We start from the raw sequence: 18552 nt of genomic DNA, 5'->3' as shown, positions 1-18552 counted from the left end.
ATAATATATAATGTTCAAAAAATACTTGGTCAATTAACTAATTAATAAATAACAAAATTATCCTAAGAATAATCCTGAGAATAATTATAACAGAATTATTAGAATAATCTAAATACTAATATGATTTAATTTGATAATTTGATCCGATCAATTTTGATAATTCTATTTTATCTCTTTTATGTGGCAGCTCCTTGCTTCGCAGCAATAGAAGATTGCCTCCAAAAAGCTCATTGCCTTAGCAGTTGCCGCTGTTACTCAGGTGCCGACGAACTTGCCGAGTAAACCGCTCCCTCCTGCTCAGGCCGGTTAGTCCCTTGTTGATGCTTATTTAATTGTCACTGAAGTGTTGCTCAAGTCTATGCCATCGTTCAGATTTATAATTAGACATGTATTTCTCAATATTTATTTTTTGTTACATCTCCTGCGAAAAAAGTTTAAATTCTTAGTTAGTCCCATTACGTAGACAAGATTCTTGAGAAATTCACCAAGGGTGATACTGCATTGGCACGAGCGCTGATAGATACGAGTCAACATCTATCGAAAAATCGAGGTGAAAGTATCTCTCAGATAGAGTACTCTCGAGTAATTGGAAGTTTGATGTACTTGATGAGTTGTACACGACCAGATTTGGCCTACGCAATAAGCAAACTAAGTAGATACACGATTAATCCCGGTGTTGAGCACTGGAAAGGGATAACAAGAGTACTGAGGTACTTGAGGTATACTCGTGAATATGGACGACACTATACAAGATATCCTGCCGTGATCGAAGAATATAGCGATGCAAGTTGGATATCTGATATAAAAGACTCTAAGTCTACGAGTAGATATGTCTTCACTCTAGCAGGTGCAGTCATTTCCTGGAAATCTTCTAAGCAAACCGTAATAACCAGATCCACGATGGAATCTGAGTTTGTAGCTCTTGACAAATGTGGTGAAAAGGCTGAATGGCTACGACAATTCTTAGAAGATATTCCACGATGGTCGAAACAAGTGTCGGTGATTTGCATACATTGCGATAGTCAATCAGCAATTGGTCGGGCACAAAGTCATCTATATAATGGTAAGTCTAGACATATACGTCGCAGACATAATACCATTAGACAACTACTCTTAATGAGAGTTATCAATGTTGACTATGTGAAGTCAAAAGATAACCTAGCGGATCCGCTAACCAAGGGGTTAAATCGAGAGTTAGTTGCAAGCTCATCAAGAGGAATGGGCTTGATGTCGTTGTCAGCGATCAGTGCAGAGGATACCCAACCTATACTGACTGGAGATCCCAAGAACTAGGTTCAAAGGGACAACTAATCTGCACTGACTAGACCAGGGTAAGCCAATGTGCTTTTAATGATCAAGAAGAGTAGATGACAACTCTTGAGAGATCACCTATGTGAGAAAGAAGTGGGACCGCTTCGATGAGAATTGGAAGCACAATTCTTAGAGTTTCTCATAGAACCAGGTGTGTTCATGACCAAGAACGAACACACTCATGAGAACTGAGTTGTATCAGGGAGAGTCTTGGGTGAGATTTGTCACTGCTTACACAGATGACAGTATAGTTCAAGAACATCGTGTCTACTATCAGCCAGTAAGCAACCAAATCTTCACAAGGGAAGGTTCAAAGGGTAAAACCTACCAATCCTATACTTGACTCAACTGCTGAATGTTATCACTTACCCTATCTCCATTCATGTGGGGAATTGTTGAATAAGTGAATGGAGAAGAAATGGAATAGGAAAGGGGCTACATTGTGAATGAGACTTTAGTCCCATATTGGAAGTTTCAAGACACTTTTGTTGATTTATATTGATTTACATACATTGAGGTTGTGAACAAATGCATGGGGAGAGGCTCTCTCTCACACGTGGGTGCGCAAGGGGGTGCAAATCTAGAGCCCGGATTTACACTGAACCAAGTTGACTCGTGTGAGAGTGCGACCTGCGCACACGAATGTCAGATCGGTCGGGGCAAAATTCGCCCAAGTGGAACAGCTAATATTTTGCCACGTAAACCTTTTTGCTGCTTGTATAGTGGATGCATTGAAGGAAGATTAATGCAAAATCAAAATGGCCGAGAGAAACGCTGACGTTTCGTAGCTTGGTGAGTAATGATCATTAATCGATCATTAATTTTGCCGTTCATTTGAGCTCCTATAAAAGGAGGCTGTGACTACAGGCAAAAGACTTACACACACATCATAGTAAAGGCTCTCCATTTTCTTCCTCTTCCTCTGTCATGCAACTCCTGCTCGGTGGAGTGCCCGTGATAGCAATCGGGTGCCACTCAGTTCACCGTGACTACCGGTGCTTGGTCGGATTCACGGTCTACCGTTGTATTCTGGGAAACAGACGACCCTTGTAAGCCTCGAAGCACAGCCGGAGGTGAGCGAATCTGTTTCAAGGAAACTGCGACTCTCGCAGGCCTCGGTCAGTTTTCCCGGTCGGCCAGTCTCCTCGCCTAATCTGTCTTTTGCCAGATCAAGTGCAGACCTGGTCTTCCGCTCTGCAGACCAGCCCTGTCGTTCCGTTCTGTAGACCTGGTCTTCCGCTCTGCAGATCTGGTCTGACGCTCTGTAGACCTGCTCTACCTCTCTGGTCTTCCGCTCTGCAGACTTGCATTGATGCTCTGGTATGCCGCTCTGTAGACTTGCCCTGCAGCTCTGGTCTTTCGCTCTGCAGACCTGCGCTGCCTCTCTGATCTGCTGCTCTGGTCTGCCGCTCTGCAGATCTGCCCTGCTGCTCTGGTCTTCAGCACTGCAGTTCTGGTCTGCAGCACTGCAGTTCTGGTCTACCGCTCTGCAGACCTGCCCTGGTCTTCTGCTCTGCTGACCTGGTCTTCCGCTCTGCTGGTCATCCGCTCTGCAGACTTGGTCTTTCGCTCTGCACTTTACATAAATCAACCCCTGCTGATAGTCTGAGATTATCCGTTCAGGTGATTTCGACTGTAAATTAAATTTAATTTAATGTAACTTAAATTCAATTAATATCCATAAATCTTCGACATTAAATTTTTTTTTTTATGTCCAACATTCAGAACATTGGATCAGTTCACAATGGAAAACTATATCTGATGTCAACTTCGTCAGGAATCAAGTGGAGAGACCAAAGAGGTGTATATTGAAGTCTGTGTCCCCCAAATCCTTTCGGAAGCAAAATTATAGTTGCCACATGATGAGGTGATTTTTTTCCCCGAGTCCAGACGACGCTTTGTAAAATCTGAAGCGAAAGGGGTTCAGATAATGTCAAGAGAAGCATGTCAGTTGATCCTTGGCTTGGGCTGGATTAGAAATCAAGAGAAGCATCTGATGAACCAACACAACTTCCCGATGATGAATATGAAGTGCCGCTTGAAGTTTCCACAGGGGCTTGATTTAGACGCTCTAAGACTAGAGATCTTCGCTTGATTACAAATTTTTTAAAAACAAATTTATGCCTATTTTATTACAAGCCTGATGTTAGTCGATGCAATGTCTACTTGCAGGGTACTGGTGTTCTCATGTTTTATGACGGACGAGAATCCTTTGTTTGTAGCCGATGAGCATCACTGAGTTCTTTAAACCGACTACTCCGGGAGGCCGCGGGAGTGGTAGACTGAGAGGTGGTAGAGGGCAACAATTTGGAGGTAATTTTGATGATGGATCTTCAAGCCCTACATCTGCTCCCGCGATTGAGGATCCTGGAGAATTCCCCACCCTCAGTGGGAAGTGAGAGCAAAGTAGAATTTCATCTTCCTCGCCTTGATATCTCCTATTCTGATCTTAGTTTTGGGTCGAGGGATTGCATGAGGACACAGTTAACTCGCATTGTTTGTTGCTATGTAATTTATATTTAGCTTGAAAAAAACAGAATCCCAACAAAGTTTGATTGTCTGTTACACCTGATCAAAAGTGGAATCTTGTCGAAACATTTAGCTGGGATTCAACCCATGAACTCTCCCCATCAGGCTCATCACATGTCCGTTCAAATGAAACAAGTGAAGATACACCAAACAGTACTTCTATGCCCATCACTTAAAAGCATTTAATCTTCTTTCGTCAGTTGGACGCTTATCCTCGCTGCTTTCCAGCTAACATGCAGATAAAAAAAACAAAGAGCAATGTCTGTCTAAACAATCCAAGGAACTGAAAACTGATGACCACAACTGTACTCTCTGTGGGTGTTTGCAGTGCAAGCATATTAAGGACATGTGGGGACATTGTTTTAGGGCAATCAAATTCGTACCACGCATCATAAATGCCAACAAAAATGGCATTTATTTGAGTGCGGGCTTCTTGATGGATGTATGCGTGTAGTAGTGCCGGTAACTTTACGCTGCTGTAATGCAAATTCTTCAAGCGTCTAATTTAGTGAGCTTCTGATCATTTATTAGCTCTATCGATGGGCCCATCGATGATTTTAATCCAAATATGAACTCCAACTGCTCTAAAAAACATTTAAATAAGCAAATAAACCATTAAAAAGGGAAAAAAAATCTTCACCACAAATTTAGTTATAAATTCGTTGATCATTTGAGCTATAGTAAATATGGAGGGGTTCACTACTTAAATCAGGACATTAATTTCTGATACGCTAATAAAGATAGTTGATCCGACGGTAAGAACAGGGGACCTTCGTTCTGGGAAGTCAACGCCATGTGAAAGTCAAAGGATTAATTTGATCGATAGGCGAAGGATGAACCAACCGGACACCCGAGAAAAGATTTGATCAATAGGCCGACTGGAGAAGGGTGGGCCGACCGCCCGGCCGACCTACCGGTGTCCAACTGATGGCAAAAGGCGCCCCGATGGGAGTCGGGGTTCTGACGCTCGCTGAACAGGATCATAGGGCCGAGTGAATGATACGCTCGGTCGAAGACATAAGGTGATATACTGCGAATAATCCCCACAGAGCACATTATCGAGAATCTCCTAAGCTTGCCAGTGCATATGGATGGTCAGACGTGATGTGAGTGCCGGCCGGTCGGACGTGAGAGTAAGGAGAGAAGGACAAGGAACATCTTCTGACAGCTGTCATGCTTTATGACTAGGCCATACTCCAAATCTGGCGACAAGGGGTTCTGTTGTCCCATCGAAGACATGTTTGGACTATGACAGTATGGTGTCAGGTAAGCCTTCTGACAAGCCCTTACCGAGGTATGGGCTGAGGACACGTACTCGCCTCGACATGTGTGCATGAGCTCCTTCCCAGCTCTATATAAGGAGCCTTGCACTTCACCGGAGATACGCATTCTAGGAGACTTGGGGCCACTTCTTCGTTGTCCACTTACCTGACTTGAGCGTCGGAGGATCGTCGCTGAGAATCCCTTCCCGACTCGACTTCTGTACAGATTTATCGGAGGCCCATACGGAAAATCAAGAGATCTACATCAACCTCTTAAAAAACACCACATATCCAACCTCCATTAATTCAGTTTTCGAACAGAATAATCAACTATCATTCAAATTCATGCAAAGTCATAAACAATTCACATTTTCAATACGAGTTTTAAATTTTAATTTTAAAACCGACAAGTAAGTTAACTAGTTTTGCTAGCGTGGAAGGGAAGTGACGTCCGCTGCCACCCGACACGTGGTTTGTACTTACTCTGAGCTGCTCTTGGTGCCTGCTGCTAGAGACATGTCCTTGAGCTTACTTGCGCCGCATTATTTTATTGTTTTTAAATATATAATTCGCCTAAATACATTTCAATTTAATAATAAATAGCGAAAATAGCTGATAAAAATAATACTAAATAAAATATGATCGAGGAGGAAATGGAAAAAGTTGGACCGGATTGATTCTAAAATGCTAATTCCGGCTCACCGCCACCCACAAACGAATCATCCTCCATGAATTCCGTACCGACCGGTTCGTCTTCCTCCTTTGTCCCCCCTTCTTTTTTTTATATGCCAACAGCATGGAGCGAACTCACTCACTCATCCATGGCGTCCACCGCTCCTCCTCTTTCCCTCCTCTACTCTCTACTACTCCTCCTCCTCGTAGTAGCAGGTAATGGAACTTCCAAGCCCCTGCAGCGTCAAACCCTCTTCGTTACTCCTCTTAGAAGCCCTGCAACCGTCGTTCCAGAGGAGGACGAGGCCCAAAGCCTAGCTACGGGGGTGGACTCCGAGTCCGAGGGGACCCTTTCGCCTTCGTCCTTCCACTTCGAGCTCTCACACCGTGATTCCCTCCTTGCCGCGACTGCCTCTCCCGAGCAGGTCTTCAGCCTCCGCCTCGACCGTGACGCTGAGCGGGTCGAATCCCTCCGGCAAATGCTCGCGGAGGTGGCTGCCCCGCTTCCTCGTAACGTCACTGGACGGCGGGGGTTCAGCAGTAAGGTGGTGTCCGGCCTCGCGCAGGGCAGCGGCGAGTACTTCGCCAGGATCGGGATCGGCACGCCGCCGAGGTACGTCTACATGGTGCTCGATACCGGCAGTGACATCGTCTGGCTGCAGTGCGCCCCGTGCAGGCGCTGCTACTCCCAGTCCGACCCGATCTTCGACCCTCGAAGATCCCACACTTACGCGGCCGTACCCTGCGGAACCCCGCTATGCCGCCGCCTGGACGTGGCCGGCTGCGACACGCGCCGCCGGAGCTGCCAGTATCAGGTCTCGTACGGTGACGGATCCATCACCATGGGTGAGTTCTCGACCGAGACACTCACTTTCCGGCGAAGTGTCCGTGTCCCGCGCGTCGCTCTTGGGTGCGGCCATGACAACGAGGGCCTCTTCGTTGCCGCTGCGGGTCTCCTCGGCCTTGGTCGTGGAAGCCTCTCTTTTCCGTCCCAGGCTGGCCGACGGTTCGGCCGGATGTTTTCATACTGCCTGGTAGATCGCACCTCTGCCGGTGCTCCAAACCGGTCATCCACGGTGGTGTTCGGGAACTCCGCCGTGCCCAGGGCCTCTTCGCGAGTGGCCTACACTCCCATGGTGCGAAATCCCAAGGTGGACTCTTTCTACTACATCGAGCTCACAGGAGTGAGCGTCGGCGGCACGCGCGTGCCCGGCGTCCTGGCGTCCGACCTCCGCCTAGATCCCTCGACCGGAAGGGGAGGCGTGATCATCGACTCAGGAACGTCAGTGACGCGGCTGGCGCGGTCGGCATACCAAGCGCTGCGCGATGCCTTCAGGGCCGGGACGACAGGCCTGAAGCTGGCGCCTGGCGGTTTCTCCCTCTTCGACACATGCTACGACCTCTCCGGGCGGACGGAGGTGAAGGTTCCCACGGTGTCGCTGCACCTCGCCAGCGGTTCGGCTGTGTCGCTGCCGGCGGAGAACTACCTCATCCCGGTGGACACCAGGGGCACGTTCTGCTTCGCGTTCGCCGGGACAGACAGCGGCGTGTCCATCATCGGCAACATACAGCAGCAAGGGTACCGTGTGGTGTTCGACAGAGATAGGTCGAGGGTAGGGCTCATGCCGCGAGGATGTTGACGGCGGCTGCCGACACAGGCCACCGGCCCAACCTGCGGCAGAGTGCAGCGCGCACATGGGAGGTCGAATTAACTCTCCCCTACCCTCACCCTTGCCCTTTTTAGTAGCCGTTGTATGCATCCACCACCCGTAAAGCATGCCTCCTCTTCCACACACTTGTCTCTCTGCTGTTTCCCCTGTTAATGCAACTCTGCACTGGTTTCATCTTAATCTCTGCTTATTCGCGAGCATGAACATTCAAGTATCAAGTCGTTCCTTTGCCCAGATGGATGAATTCTATCTAAAAGGAAGTGAAATAGCAAGCATTAGCTGATAGTTAAATGAGAATAGACTGAAATATTACTTTAAAATTAAAGAAACCAACAAGGTGCATGGTAATTGAAGATTTTAGCTCAACCTAATGTAGTTTGACAAGCGACATTCATTTGGCCTGGAAGAAAGCCTTGAGGTGAATGCGACCAGGTCGAAGTGTTGCAAGATCTCAGCGATGAGCCATATTAGAGATTATTGGTATTAAAGGATGAAGACATATAAGAACAGTAAAATGCTAATCCAACATGCTCTTTTGACTCTTATGTCATCCTTGAGGAACAAAATATAAAAATTCTAGATGAACAAAATATAAACAAAGGGGGATAAAATTGTTCCACTGAACTGAATCAACAGATTGCAGGCTATTTGAGATCCATTAAAAAAAAAGTCTGTACTATTGAATTCGTATTCAAGAAGCAATTTAAACTCTATAGTCGAAAACCAGAGCAATTCATGAAATTTTTTACACAGAAGTTGACAAAAACATTTTACACAGAGTGGTCCATAGACTTTGTGATGGACCTTTCGACATTATCATAGATATTTGTTGAAAGCAAAGACATTATTAAAGACATCTACATACTAATGGCAACATTTTAGTCTGCTAAATAGTTCCGCTAAATGAAGGACAATTAAATTTAATCAACGTTTCTTCTTCCATATGAGATGCTATAAAATTTCACAAGGCTTATGCAGATAGCAAATATCTAAGAAACAATTGGCATTTTCCTAGCATCAATTGGCACAAACACTAACCTCCTGCAATTCTTCTACCGCATCATCTATCCTGCCACATCACTGTCAATGGATATCTAATGGAATTTGATTCCAGTAGAACCCTGTCAATGGAAGAAAGAATGGCAGTAATTTTTGTGGATGCATGTCTGAGTTTATTGCAATGGTGTATGGGAAACAAAGCATATCCACCCATACGAACTCACATTTACTCAGGCCTGTGGGTTGGAGTTTTCAAATTCAATCCCTTGCCTAAATCCTGTCCAAAGCATGTTAGTCAAGCCAAGGAATGCCATTGAAGCATCCAAAACAAAATGATAGTGAAATAATTGTACAAAAAGATGCTGGGAGAGAAAGTAATCGCCCATTGACTGTAATTCTCTGACCTTCTTGAAAGAGTAAACCGAACAAGAAGAACCATTGTGATAAGAACCAGCATAGTGGGTTTTAGCATTTGAAAGCTAGCAGACACCACCATAAGTGTAAAATCCATATATTCTGGAGAAAAACCCTCCTTCAGTGAACAAATTTAGGACATTTCCCATATTGGTTCTGCAATACTGGAGATTATACCCAAGTCCAACACAAGCTTCCTAGATAGAGGCCAGACAACATATGCAGTAGCAGCATACAGAAAACTGGTTGCAGCAAAAGCAGCAGATGCTGCGAAACCTGCAATCACCGAAGCAGCAACAGCAGCAGACATTACTTCTGTCACCATCCAATGTTCAACCAAAAATCTGCTTGATACTGGAGATGCTACAATGTGGGGTAGTCATATAACTTGCTGATGTAGGACTGCCAATGAAATTAAATGGTCAACAAAAAATGTACAAAACTACATGCTTTTAAAATTTATGCACGATTAGCCATTGTTGCCAAACAACAACCTGTCTTGAATCCCAACTATTTGGAACCCAATAAATGGATTTTATCCTTATATGTGGCTATATTTTTAACAAACTAATATCCAGAAGTTTTAAATTGTTTTTTCTTTACGTTAGAATTTTCTTCAGTCTCCCTTTGCTCCTCTCACCTTCAGCTCAAAATGATTGAAATTGTTAACTATGCAATAGATTTGCCAATATTAGTTTATTTTCTCATTTAATTCTTCCATTAAAGATAGAACTAGATTCTCATAGACAGTGAGTGCCTTTCATTTTTACCTTTTTTTTTTGTATTTAGCCATTGTTGTTGCCAAAAAATAGATTGTCATAGCATTGTTGAGTGCATGCAGTGAGGTAGTTAGCTTGAAAAAAATACTACTGACCTGAAATTTGGTTTCTTATTCGGTTCTTGATTCTATCAACTACCCATCATCTTTTAGATTGGGCTGTGTGATTTGAACTCATGATTCAACTGAAAAAAATCAAAGTTAGTTAATGTTTCAATAGTAACGTGGAGAAACATAGGAAATGTATACTAACTGAATTTGTCTAGAAATTCATATTTTATAAATAAATCATCTACTCTGCAAGAAAATGAAGAAAAATTAATTCAGAACTCTATTCAGAATCATAGATAATAAAGGGTGCATATGAACAACCAGATTTGTTTGATTTGTGTCATTGGAGAAAAACCAGAGGAGACTGATAGCTGACGTGGTATGTTTCTCAATTTCATACCTTGGTCCTCTGAATTCCTCCAATGGAACCAATGCTTCATCTTGATCTAATCAAATCACCCTGCATAACGAATAGAAGGGTCTAAACCATTTGCAATAAATACATTCAAAATGTTGGGGGGCAAACACAAGAAGTACTACGATGATCCTACCATTTTGATTTTTGTATGTGTTTGTCATCTGGAATAATCCTTCAAATCAACAATAAAATATCTATACCGAAGTTCAGAAGAGTCATCAACAATTTTACTTTTCCAGCACTAACCTGTTTCTGAAAATCCTTGAAGCTCATCCATGGAAGCTCCTCTGAGTTCCTCTCGAACTCTTCCTCTTCAAACAAATTATCCTTGAACACCTCTTCAGGAGCATGAAGTTTACCCTTGAACTCCCTAAGAAGGGCTTTGAGATGCACTGGATTCTCAGACTCGCCTTTCTTCCCACCACCGCCCTCCCTCTCCTCCTTAATAATGGCGGACTACCCTAGCAGTCTTTACCAAGCTGAAATAACCTAGAATTGGAACCTTTCTCCGGAATTTACTTCTCCCTCAGCGTAACAAACCAATCGCGCACCGAGAATTGGGGCGTCCAGATAGCTAGGGTTCTCCTTCAAAAAACCTCAGTAACAAAATCCTCCTCCTCGATACCAGCGCCTCCATTCCGACTGACGTCGAGCTGCTGGGAGACCACCAGAGAACGGTGAGTCCGAAATCATCGAGTGTTGTCCTCCACGGGTGGAAGGAACGGAAGCGTGACTGGAGGGGGGAGAGAGGTCGGTGGCGATTGGTGGAGGGCGGCGGCGGGGCAACGTCGAGATTTGGCAGGAAAATTAATGTCCATATTTAAGCTAATTATTTTTTTTTATAGCATTCATTAAAAATTTATCAAGAAAAATTATATGTTCAAGAAAAAAACTCAAGGAAAAATATAAGGATAAATTCATAAAATAATGAGTCCCACAAAAAATAAAATAGTAGGCCATGATTTTATGTGTCTATTCTTGAATTTTTCCTTAAATTTTTTCCCTTGAGCATATCATTGCTCATTTATCAATTATCACTACAACTCATATGAATGATTAAAGTTAAAGGGTAAAGGGTAAAGTAGCCCGGGTAATAATACAATGACGCCTTCTCAATTTCATATTAAAAATTGAGTCTGATTTGTTAAATTAATAGATAATTTTTTTGAAAAAAAAAATAGGTGATTGATCGCTGTGAGCCTGCGAGCCCCTTCCAATTTATTTTGATGGGCAAAGTGCAGTGAAATGGAGCTCTTAATGTTTACAAATTAATTGATGATTTTTTTAATAAATAATTTATTTAAATATTGAGATACTTCAGAGGGAGGAAGGGGTTGAATATTTCACTTTACTTCAATGATGATGATGTAAAGGGTTAAATCTTAATATTAACATAAAGATTTATATATCCACGTTAAAAAGAGATAACTAATCTAAGAATTCATACTCTCATATACATATCTATTATCAAAATATTCCTTCTCGAGATAATCGGAGATAGAGAAACATCATACAATCTCACGTGGAGAAGTACAACAAGAATACAAGCACAAATAGAAGTAAAAACACTTTACAATAAATTTTTTACTTAGCTTGTTATCTTTTTATTGCTTTGAGTCACTCCTTATTGATTTGGAAGTGCAACAACATTTCACCCTATACTCTATGATCTATGATTCCTAATCAATTGGTCTTACTTTCAATCGATTGCCGTGTAAGATCTGAGCAATCTCAGTCATCCAAAAGTCACAATCTGTGTAACGGTATCTCTCAATCGATCGACTGATCGATTAGAAACATCTGAATCGATCGGCTGAAAGATCTAGTGCACTTATGTGTTCTCACAAAAGACCCCGGAATCGATTGACCAATCGATTCCAATTTTCTCACATTGTCACAAGAAAATCAGCCCCAATAAATCGACTGATCAATTGGAATAGCCCAATCGATCGGCTAATCGATTGGGAAGCACATTGTATTCTTTACGCGAACGGCCACCAATCGATCAGTTGATCGATTTGGCTATTATTGCTAACGCAAACCTCCCAATCGATCAACTAATCGATTGAGTTCTAGTTGAATCGATCGATTAATCGATTGATCAATCCTAAACTCAAGTTAGGGTTTCGAATCTCAACATCTAGTCAAGCGTGACCTGTTGAGACCCCCTTATGCCTAGTATCTAGTCAACCTTGATTTGCTGGAACTTCGTCACCAAATATCCAGTCAATTCTTTAACCCACTTGGACTTTTCTCTTCATGCCAAGTGTCCGGTTAACCTTGACTCACTTGGACTTATTGTCTCGTGTCAAGTGTCCTGTCCTCCATGATCCACTTGGACTTCCAAACACTAGGTGTCCAATCAACCTTGACCCACATGGATTTCTACCGTTTAGCTTCACTTACTAAGACTTTTCACATGGCTTCACTCACCAGGATTTTCAACACTTAGTTTCACTCACTAGGATTTTCACCTAACTTCACTTACCAGGTTTTTTCAACTGTCTGGCTTCACTCACCATAACTTTCCAACACCTAGTTTCACTTACTAAGATTTTACATCTGCCCCGCTTCACTCATAAGGGCTTTCTACGCCAAGTATTCAATCAACACTAATCCACTTAGATTTTCATCTTCTATCAACTTTCTTGTTGGACTTGCCTTTATCTAATTTTCAGTTAGGACTTCCTAGTCAAATATCTCATCAACCTTGATCTATTTGATTCTTCTTCGTACCAAATTGATCAATCCTTGATTAGAGGAGAATTATACTAATAATCTTTTCAAATATACAATTACACCTATAATCTTTATACATTATCAAAAATTAAAATTCAAATATCAAAACTCAAATTTGATCCGGAAAAATTATAACCAATGCTAATAATATGTTAAGTTTACGGGGGTCATCGTTATCTTTTAAAATTCAGTTAGTTGAATATTTACTATCACCTAAAAAATCAAAGGTTAAAATTATATAAAGATATTAATCAATATACATTTTGACTATTATTGCTGTTTTAAATGATATTATTTTGTATTTTAGTATGAAGTAAATTTATATAGTTTGGCCTTAAATAGTTGTGACAATTAACTTTCTATCCTAAGAATAATCAAAATATTAACTTATATTTTTTAATAAAAATAAATGAAAAATACAATTGAATAAATGGGTTGATAGTGAGACATTTAATCTGACATAAACTATTTTTTTTTATCTATTTTATAAATAGGGAAAAAAAAGAATGCTATAAAAGGACATTTTATGTAAAAATTTTTAAAAAGAAGATACATTAAAGTTTAAAAATAATATCATTAAAATTTTCCCGTATAAATCGATGATTTCGCGGTTTGTGCGCATCTTAAAGCATTAATACCTTCCGCGCGCCTGCATCCTGAAAAGAAGATACATTGGACGGCCGATTCGTTCGACCGCATAGATTTGCTTTATGTGTACGGTAGTAAATTGCGGTCCCGGGAAATGACCAAATGCTTCCCCCGCACTGTAACCGGCGTCGCATCCTTCGCTTGTGTTTTTTGCATTTTGGCCTATTGTTATTTTTCAATTTACAAATCGACGCTCGTCGCCGTGAGCCGAGTAGGGGTATTTTGGTAACATCAAATTCGACGGAACTACTATAGTCCATTGTTAACCCGTTCCGCCTTCTCGTCTCGCCTGTTGGCTGTTGCTTCTCCTCTCTCTCTCGTTCCTGTCTCCTCTACCTCCAAACTGATACCCGGGCGCTGTCTATCTCTGCCTAAATCTGATTGCTTTGGCTTCCTTCAATTCGTGCGCCTGGAGAACGAAATAGTGAAGAAATCGCGGCTCTTGTCGTGAAAAGTCTGTAATCTACACGATCTGCTGTACGAATTGAACTGCAAAGAATGGGGGAAAATGGGTCATGAAATCCTTCTTCCGTCTAACAAGATGAGGTTGCCTAGATCTTTCACGAATCTGTTTGCTTTTGATGGATTCCAATTGATGCTTTTTGCGCTTGTTTTCAAGAGACCCTGTGGCCAGGGATCGGTTTCTGTTCTCTCCTGTCTTTTGTTTTGAAAAGATCGTGTTTTGAAGAGGATGCAGCCGTTGAGTGGTTCTGTAGATGGTACTTGTTTTCTTCTTCTATTTCGCAATGACCTTGGTTGGTCATCAGGATAGTAGGTTGCGATGATTTAGGCAAGCTTTCCCCGTTCTCGAAAACTACGACTCGATTATGGAGCTTTTTCTCGGTTGAGCAACAGAAGCTTTGATTTTAGATGATGTCTTCATTGGCGACTTGATTTTTCTTGTTCGAGGAATACGTCTTTTGTTCTATCCGTGTTTTTGGTCTTTTTTTCCTTGAGAAGGAGCAGGATTTCCCCATCCTGCTGTGGTTTTCAAATCGACTTCCCGAGGTTCCAAATCCTGGTTTTCATGGTTTGATAGCCAAATCGGCTAGTTCTCATTTTGAAGATATCCAGATCAGAGGTTTTTTTTTTGTTTCTATCATTCAGAATATTTCCAGTGAGGAAATGGCGATCACATCTTCTGCGTTTCTAAGGCGAGAGATATTGTAGTGAATGCAAAGTGCCGCGCCGGCGCCCTCCCACGCCACTCCGCCCTTCCGCCTTCATTGAAGAAGCATCCGCCTGTTTCGTTGTCGCCTAGTTTTCGTTTGGAGCTCTTTCTATCTCCAATTGAAGGATCAATCGTCTTTTGTCGATCAATGGCCTAATCATCTAGGCGGTGGTTTTTTGTGAACGCGTTGTTGCTTCTCGCTTGTTGATTTCAGGCCTGCCTTGTTTTTCTTGTGTACCATTCTCAGATTTTAGAGTCAATTTTGGCTAAAATAAAGGTACAGAGTTCCTTGAGGTAGCTACCGGCTGTTTTTCTTCTTTTCTATAGTTCTTAGATAGCTGCTTTGGATCCATCCAATTCCTTCTCCGTTTTGTACCAAAAGGAGTGTTTTTATTTTATTTTTTGATCTTTGATTTCCACTCTATTTCCTGCGATTGTTACTCACTGCGGATCGACGAATACGATCCTTGTTGTCCCAAATGGATGCATAGTAAGATTCAAGTCCTTTTACGGTTTACTCTCGCATTAATTTGAGCTAAAATCTCTTCGTGTTCTTGTTCTTCATCATCCATTTCACATTTTTTTCTTCGGCTGAAAATTTTAGAATTTTACCTTTCTTGGACTCGAGTCATCTCTTGGATGTTGAAGATTTTAATTTATCCGTGTGTTGCAATCGCCAGATTCCAGAGATTAAACAGCCCAGATGTCGTCGTCCTCAGCAATGGTAGGAAGACCGGTCTGAGAGCTTCGGAGGAATACGACGCCGAGGACAACAACGGATTCCCTAACTGCTCGCCGTTGGAACCAAAACCATTGACGGTGAAATCCAACGCCGGATCGGACTATCGGTCCCCGAGTCGCGACCCTCCCTTCTTCAACGTTTCCGCCTCGGAGGCGGCGCACTCCTTCGCCATACCTTCCTCCTCCCGCACTTCCACACTCCGAACGCAGGCAAAGGATCACGGCCACCACCAGATCAATGGGCCAAGCCACGGCGACGTCCTCTTCCAATGGGGGCACCGGAAGCGGTCCCGCGGGGTGAGGGCCGAAGCCCGGGCGTCGCCGGTCGCAGCACCGGCGGTAACGGAAGGGGACGACTCACCGGCTCACTCGAGGCAGGTGGTCAAGCTCCCGCGGAAGTCCTCGGAGGCCCCGGCCGCTGCCTTGCCTCCCCCCTGCGGCCCGTACGCTACCAGAACGAGGCTATGCTTGCCCGGCCGCGAATCGAGGGCATCCGTCGGCAACAGGTAACAAGTTTCTTCCTTTGTTCCTCGTATCGCTTCTCAGCAACTGGTTCATCCGAATTTATTTATTTATTTATTTTCATTTTCCCCATCTTTTCTTTGGATGAGAAGATGAATAGACGAAGGATCTTCGATCCGTGGTCATTTCCATCATGCTTCCTGGGAAGATCTACTCGTCAGTCAGTAGTTGAATAGATTTACAATTAATTCTCGTTTTTTTCCTAAAAATTGCTCTTTTTTTTGTTTTTGATGCTGTAATTGTGTTTATTTTTCTCCTGTTTGGTTGATATATATATATATATATATAAAGCCCTTGGACTACTTTATTTTTGGTAGAATAGAGAGGTCCATCTCAGTATCTTTGTTTGTCTCCGAGTCTCACCCACTGACGTCTCACCTCCACCCCTTGCCATGATCAGGATCGTCGAAGAGAGATCGGAAGGCCGAGCACGACCCGAGAAGCGATCCCCGGCGGAGAAGGCCCTCAGATCGCCGCCCAACGCCAGCGTCAGCGACGCTGCAGATCCGGACCAAAAGCAGCCACCGCCATCGGATCCGAACCCAAGCATGGCGAAGGAAAGAATCAATCTGGATCATTTCGAGTGGCCGAGGATCCAACTCTGCCTCTCGAGGAAGGAGAAAGAGGACGATTTCCTGGCCATGAAGGGCACCAAGCTCCCCCAGCGCCCCAAGAAGAGGGCCAAGAACATCGATAGAACCTTGCAGGTATAATAAATAAATAAATAAATAAAATGCTTTTTTTTTTTGTCTCAAAATTTGATTTTTGTCTTTTTTTTTCGGTGGTTGGAAATCAGTATTGCTTCCCAGGGATGTGGCTTTCGGATTTGACGAGGGGGAGGTACGAAGTAAGGGAAAAGAAATGCGCGAAGAAGGTATGTATGATTCTGATGGCTTCTTCTTCTTCTTCTTTCTTCTCTGTTTTACTTCGCCTGAATTTTGACCTTTTGTAGCCTTGCTATTTTCATTCTTACTGATGCATAATAAATGATTTTAATTGGCAGTAGCTTTTATTTTATTTCCTTATTATTAATTTTCAGTATGGGTATGACTTTGTTGGCCCCTTCACGTGACGCCACGTATGTGCGGCGTGGCTCCCTCTCTTACGCTTTTATTGTTCGCCTTTTTCCTCAATCAGGATCTCGATGCTTTCATTTATATCTCTTAATTAATATTTTAATAAAAATAACTATTATTATTATTATTATTAATTTCCTGCTTGCTATCGATTGATTTGTGCAGAAGCAGAAGCGAAGGGGATTGAAGGGAATGGAGAGTCTGGACAGTGATTCCGAGTGAAGTTGAAGTGCCAGTCTCATTTTGCCTTTTTTTTTTTTTTAAATTGTTTTTTCCTTGTTTCTTTCTTTTATAAAGGAATTAATTGAAGATGCTGCGTGTTAATGAATTTTTGTTGCCTGAATCTTCCATGACCCAACCATTCAATTGAGTTCATAACCAAAAAGGGTTAGGGCCCAGCTTACTTGCAGAGATAGAGCGCCCTCCTGTTTCAGTCTGGTCCACGTTCTCCAACTCGTTTCGGCATCCAACTCGAACGCCAACAAAGAAATTGAAGCGCGGCAATTAAACAATAAAATGAAAGATTTGAAGCTTCTTGTGAGATTGTAGCTGGCTAAACGATGTACTTATGGCAGTATATGAGCGAGTCTAGGTAAATTTTAGGATGTTCAAGTTTGTTTTTGTTAGATTATATGATTTCATTAAAATAATATGTTTATAATTTTTAAGGTAATTTGATATTTTACCTTTTCAATTTACGGCTTAGATTTTTCTTATAAGTTTTTTTTAGTGCAACCGTACAGTTTGGATTCGGTTTCTTTTATTTACGTAATATTTGATTTTATTTGGTGTTAGGTTATTTATGAGCATAATTTGTTCTATCATCATGAGTGGTCGCACAGAAGATTTATTTTAATCGATCAGTGTCTGATTGGATGGAAAAAATTATTCGTATTGGGAATATATTTTAAGTATGCGAATTTAACCAACGAACATCAATGTTGATGATTATATAAAGTCGTTGGATGTTTGGGAGATCGATAATACGAAGATTATTACGTGGATCAATAATTCTATTTCACATTCTATTGGTATTCAGTTGGCAAAGTACGAGGCAACCAAAAAGGTTTGACATCATCTGGCAAGATTATACACTCAAACTAATTTTGTCAAACAATATTAATTGGAAGCAGATTTCTGTGCACTTTGACAGTAAGATATAGGCATCCAAGAATTTTATTCTACCATGTCAGAACTATGAGACTAATTAGCACTCACAAAATTCTCAAAATTACGAGCATTCCGGGCTTATGTCACTCATAGAGAAGAACATCCGGTCCAATTCTTGATGGCTCGTCATAATGACTTTGAAGGATTGTGTGAAATAATTTCACATCGTAGTCCTCTCCCTTCCGTTGATTCAGTAGTACATGAATTGCTAGTTGAGAAGATTCGTCTCAAGTCTCAGGTTGATAAGAGGACTATATTGCACCATCTACGCCATTTATTTTTGCAGCACCATAGCGATCTATGTCGTATAATCAAAATAGGTTGACTTCGAAGGTTTCTAGTGATGCGTGTGCTTATTACAAAGAAAAAGGATATTAAAAG

The 18552-nt window shown here is 42.3% G+C and overlaps 2 protein-coding genes and 1 long non-coding RNA gene across 7 annotated transcripts; 2 read left to right on the top strand and 1 right to left on the bottom strand.

The window, feature by feature from the left end:
• Positions 1-5791: 5791 nt before the first annotated feature.
• On the top strand, positions 5792-7624 carry LOC122034180 (aspartyl protease family protein 2-like). The gene has a single exon (XM_042593313.1). The coding sequence runs from the start codon at positions 5831-5833 to the stop codon at positions 7412-7414; it is 1584 nt and encodes a 527-aa protein (XP_042449247.1). The 5' UTR covers positions 5792-5830; the 3' UTR covers positions 7415-7624.
• Positions 7625-7989: 365 nt separating this feature from the next.
• On the bottom strand, positions 7990-10914 carry LOC122034181. Of its 5 annotated transcripts, XR_006126643.1 has the most exons (6): positions 10351-10914; positions 10087-10146; positions 9732-9820; positions 8848-9259; positions 8668-8720; positions 8003-8565 (listed from the first exon to the last, which is right to left on the bottom strand). It is a non-coding gene; the product is annotated as an uncharacterized LOC122034181 (long non-coding RNA). The 5 variants fall into 5 exon arrangements; XR_006126644.1 differs by adding an exon at positions 10238-10276 and having other exon boundaries at positions 7990-9259; XR_006126645.1 differs by adding an exon at positions 10238-10265 and having other exon boundaries at positions 7991-9259.
• A 2842-nt stretch (positions 10915-13756) lies between these two features.
• On the top strand, positions 13757-17344 carry LOC122034811. The gene is made up of 5 exons (XM_042594168.1): positions 13757-14037; positions 15343-15909; positions 16326-16632; positions 16722-16799; positions 17167-17344. The coding sequence occupies exons 1-5, from the start codon at positions 14000-14002 to the stop codon at positions 17221-17223; spliced, it is 1047 nt and encodes a 348-aa protein (XP_042450102.1). The 5' UTR covers positions 13757-13999; the 3' UTR covers positions 17224-17344.
• Positions 17345-18552: the final 1208 nt, after the last annotated feature.

This window comes from Zingiber officinale, chromosome 11B (assembly GCF_018446385.1).
Source record: "Zingiber officinale cultivar Zhangliang chromosome 11B, Zo_v1.1, whole genome shotgun sequence".
NCBI lineage: Eukaryota > Viridiplantae > Streptophyta > Magnoliopsida > Zingiberales > Zingiberaceae > Zingiber > Zingiber officinale.
This window is presented reverse-complemented; position numbering and strand designations above follow the sequence as displayed.

Excerpts from the sequence above, each read along its gene's own strand:
- LOC122034180 (XM_042593313.1), top strand. The coding sequence starts at position 5,831 with ATGAATTCCGTACCGACCGGTTCGTCTTCCTCCTTTGTCCCCCCTTCT.
- LOC122034811 (XM_042594168.1), top strand. The coding sequence starts at position 14,000 with ATGGGTCATGAAATCCTTCTTCCGTCTAACAAGATGAG. Across the intron at positions 15,910-16,325 it reads AGGGCATCCGTCGGCAACAG|GATCGTCGAAGAGAGATCGG; the intron begins GTAACAAGTTTC and ends TGCCATGATCAG. Across the intron at positions 16,633-16,721 it reads ACATCGATAGAACCTTGCAG|TATTGCTTCCCAGGGATGTG; the intron begins GTATAATAAATA and ends GTTGGAAATCAG.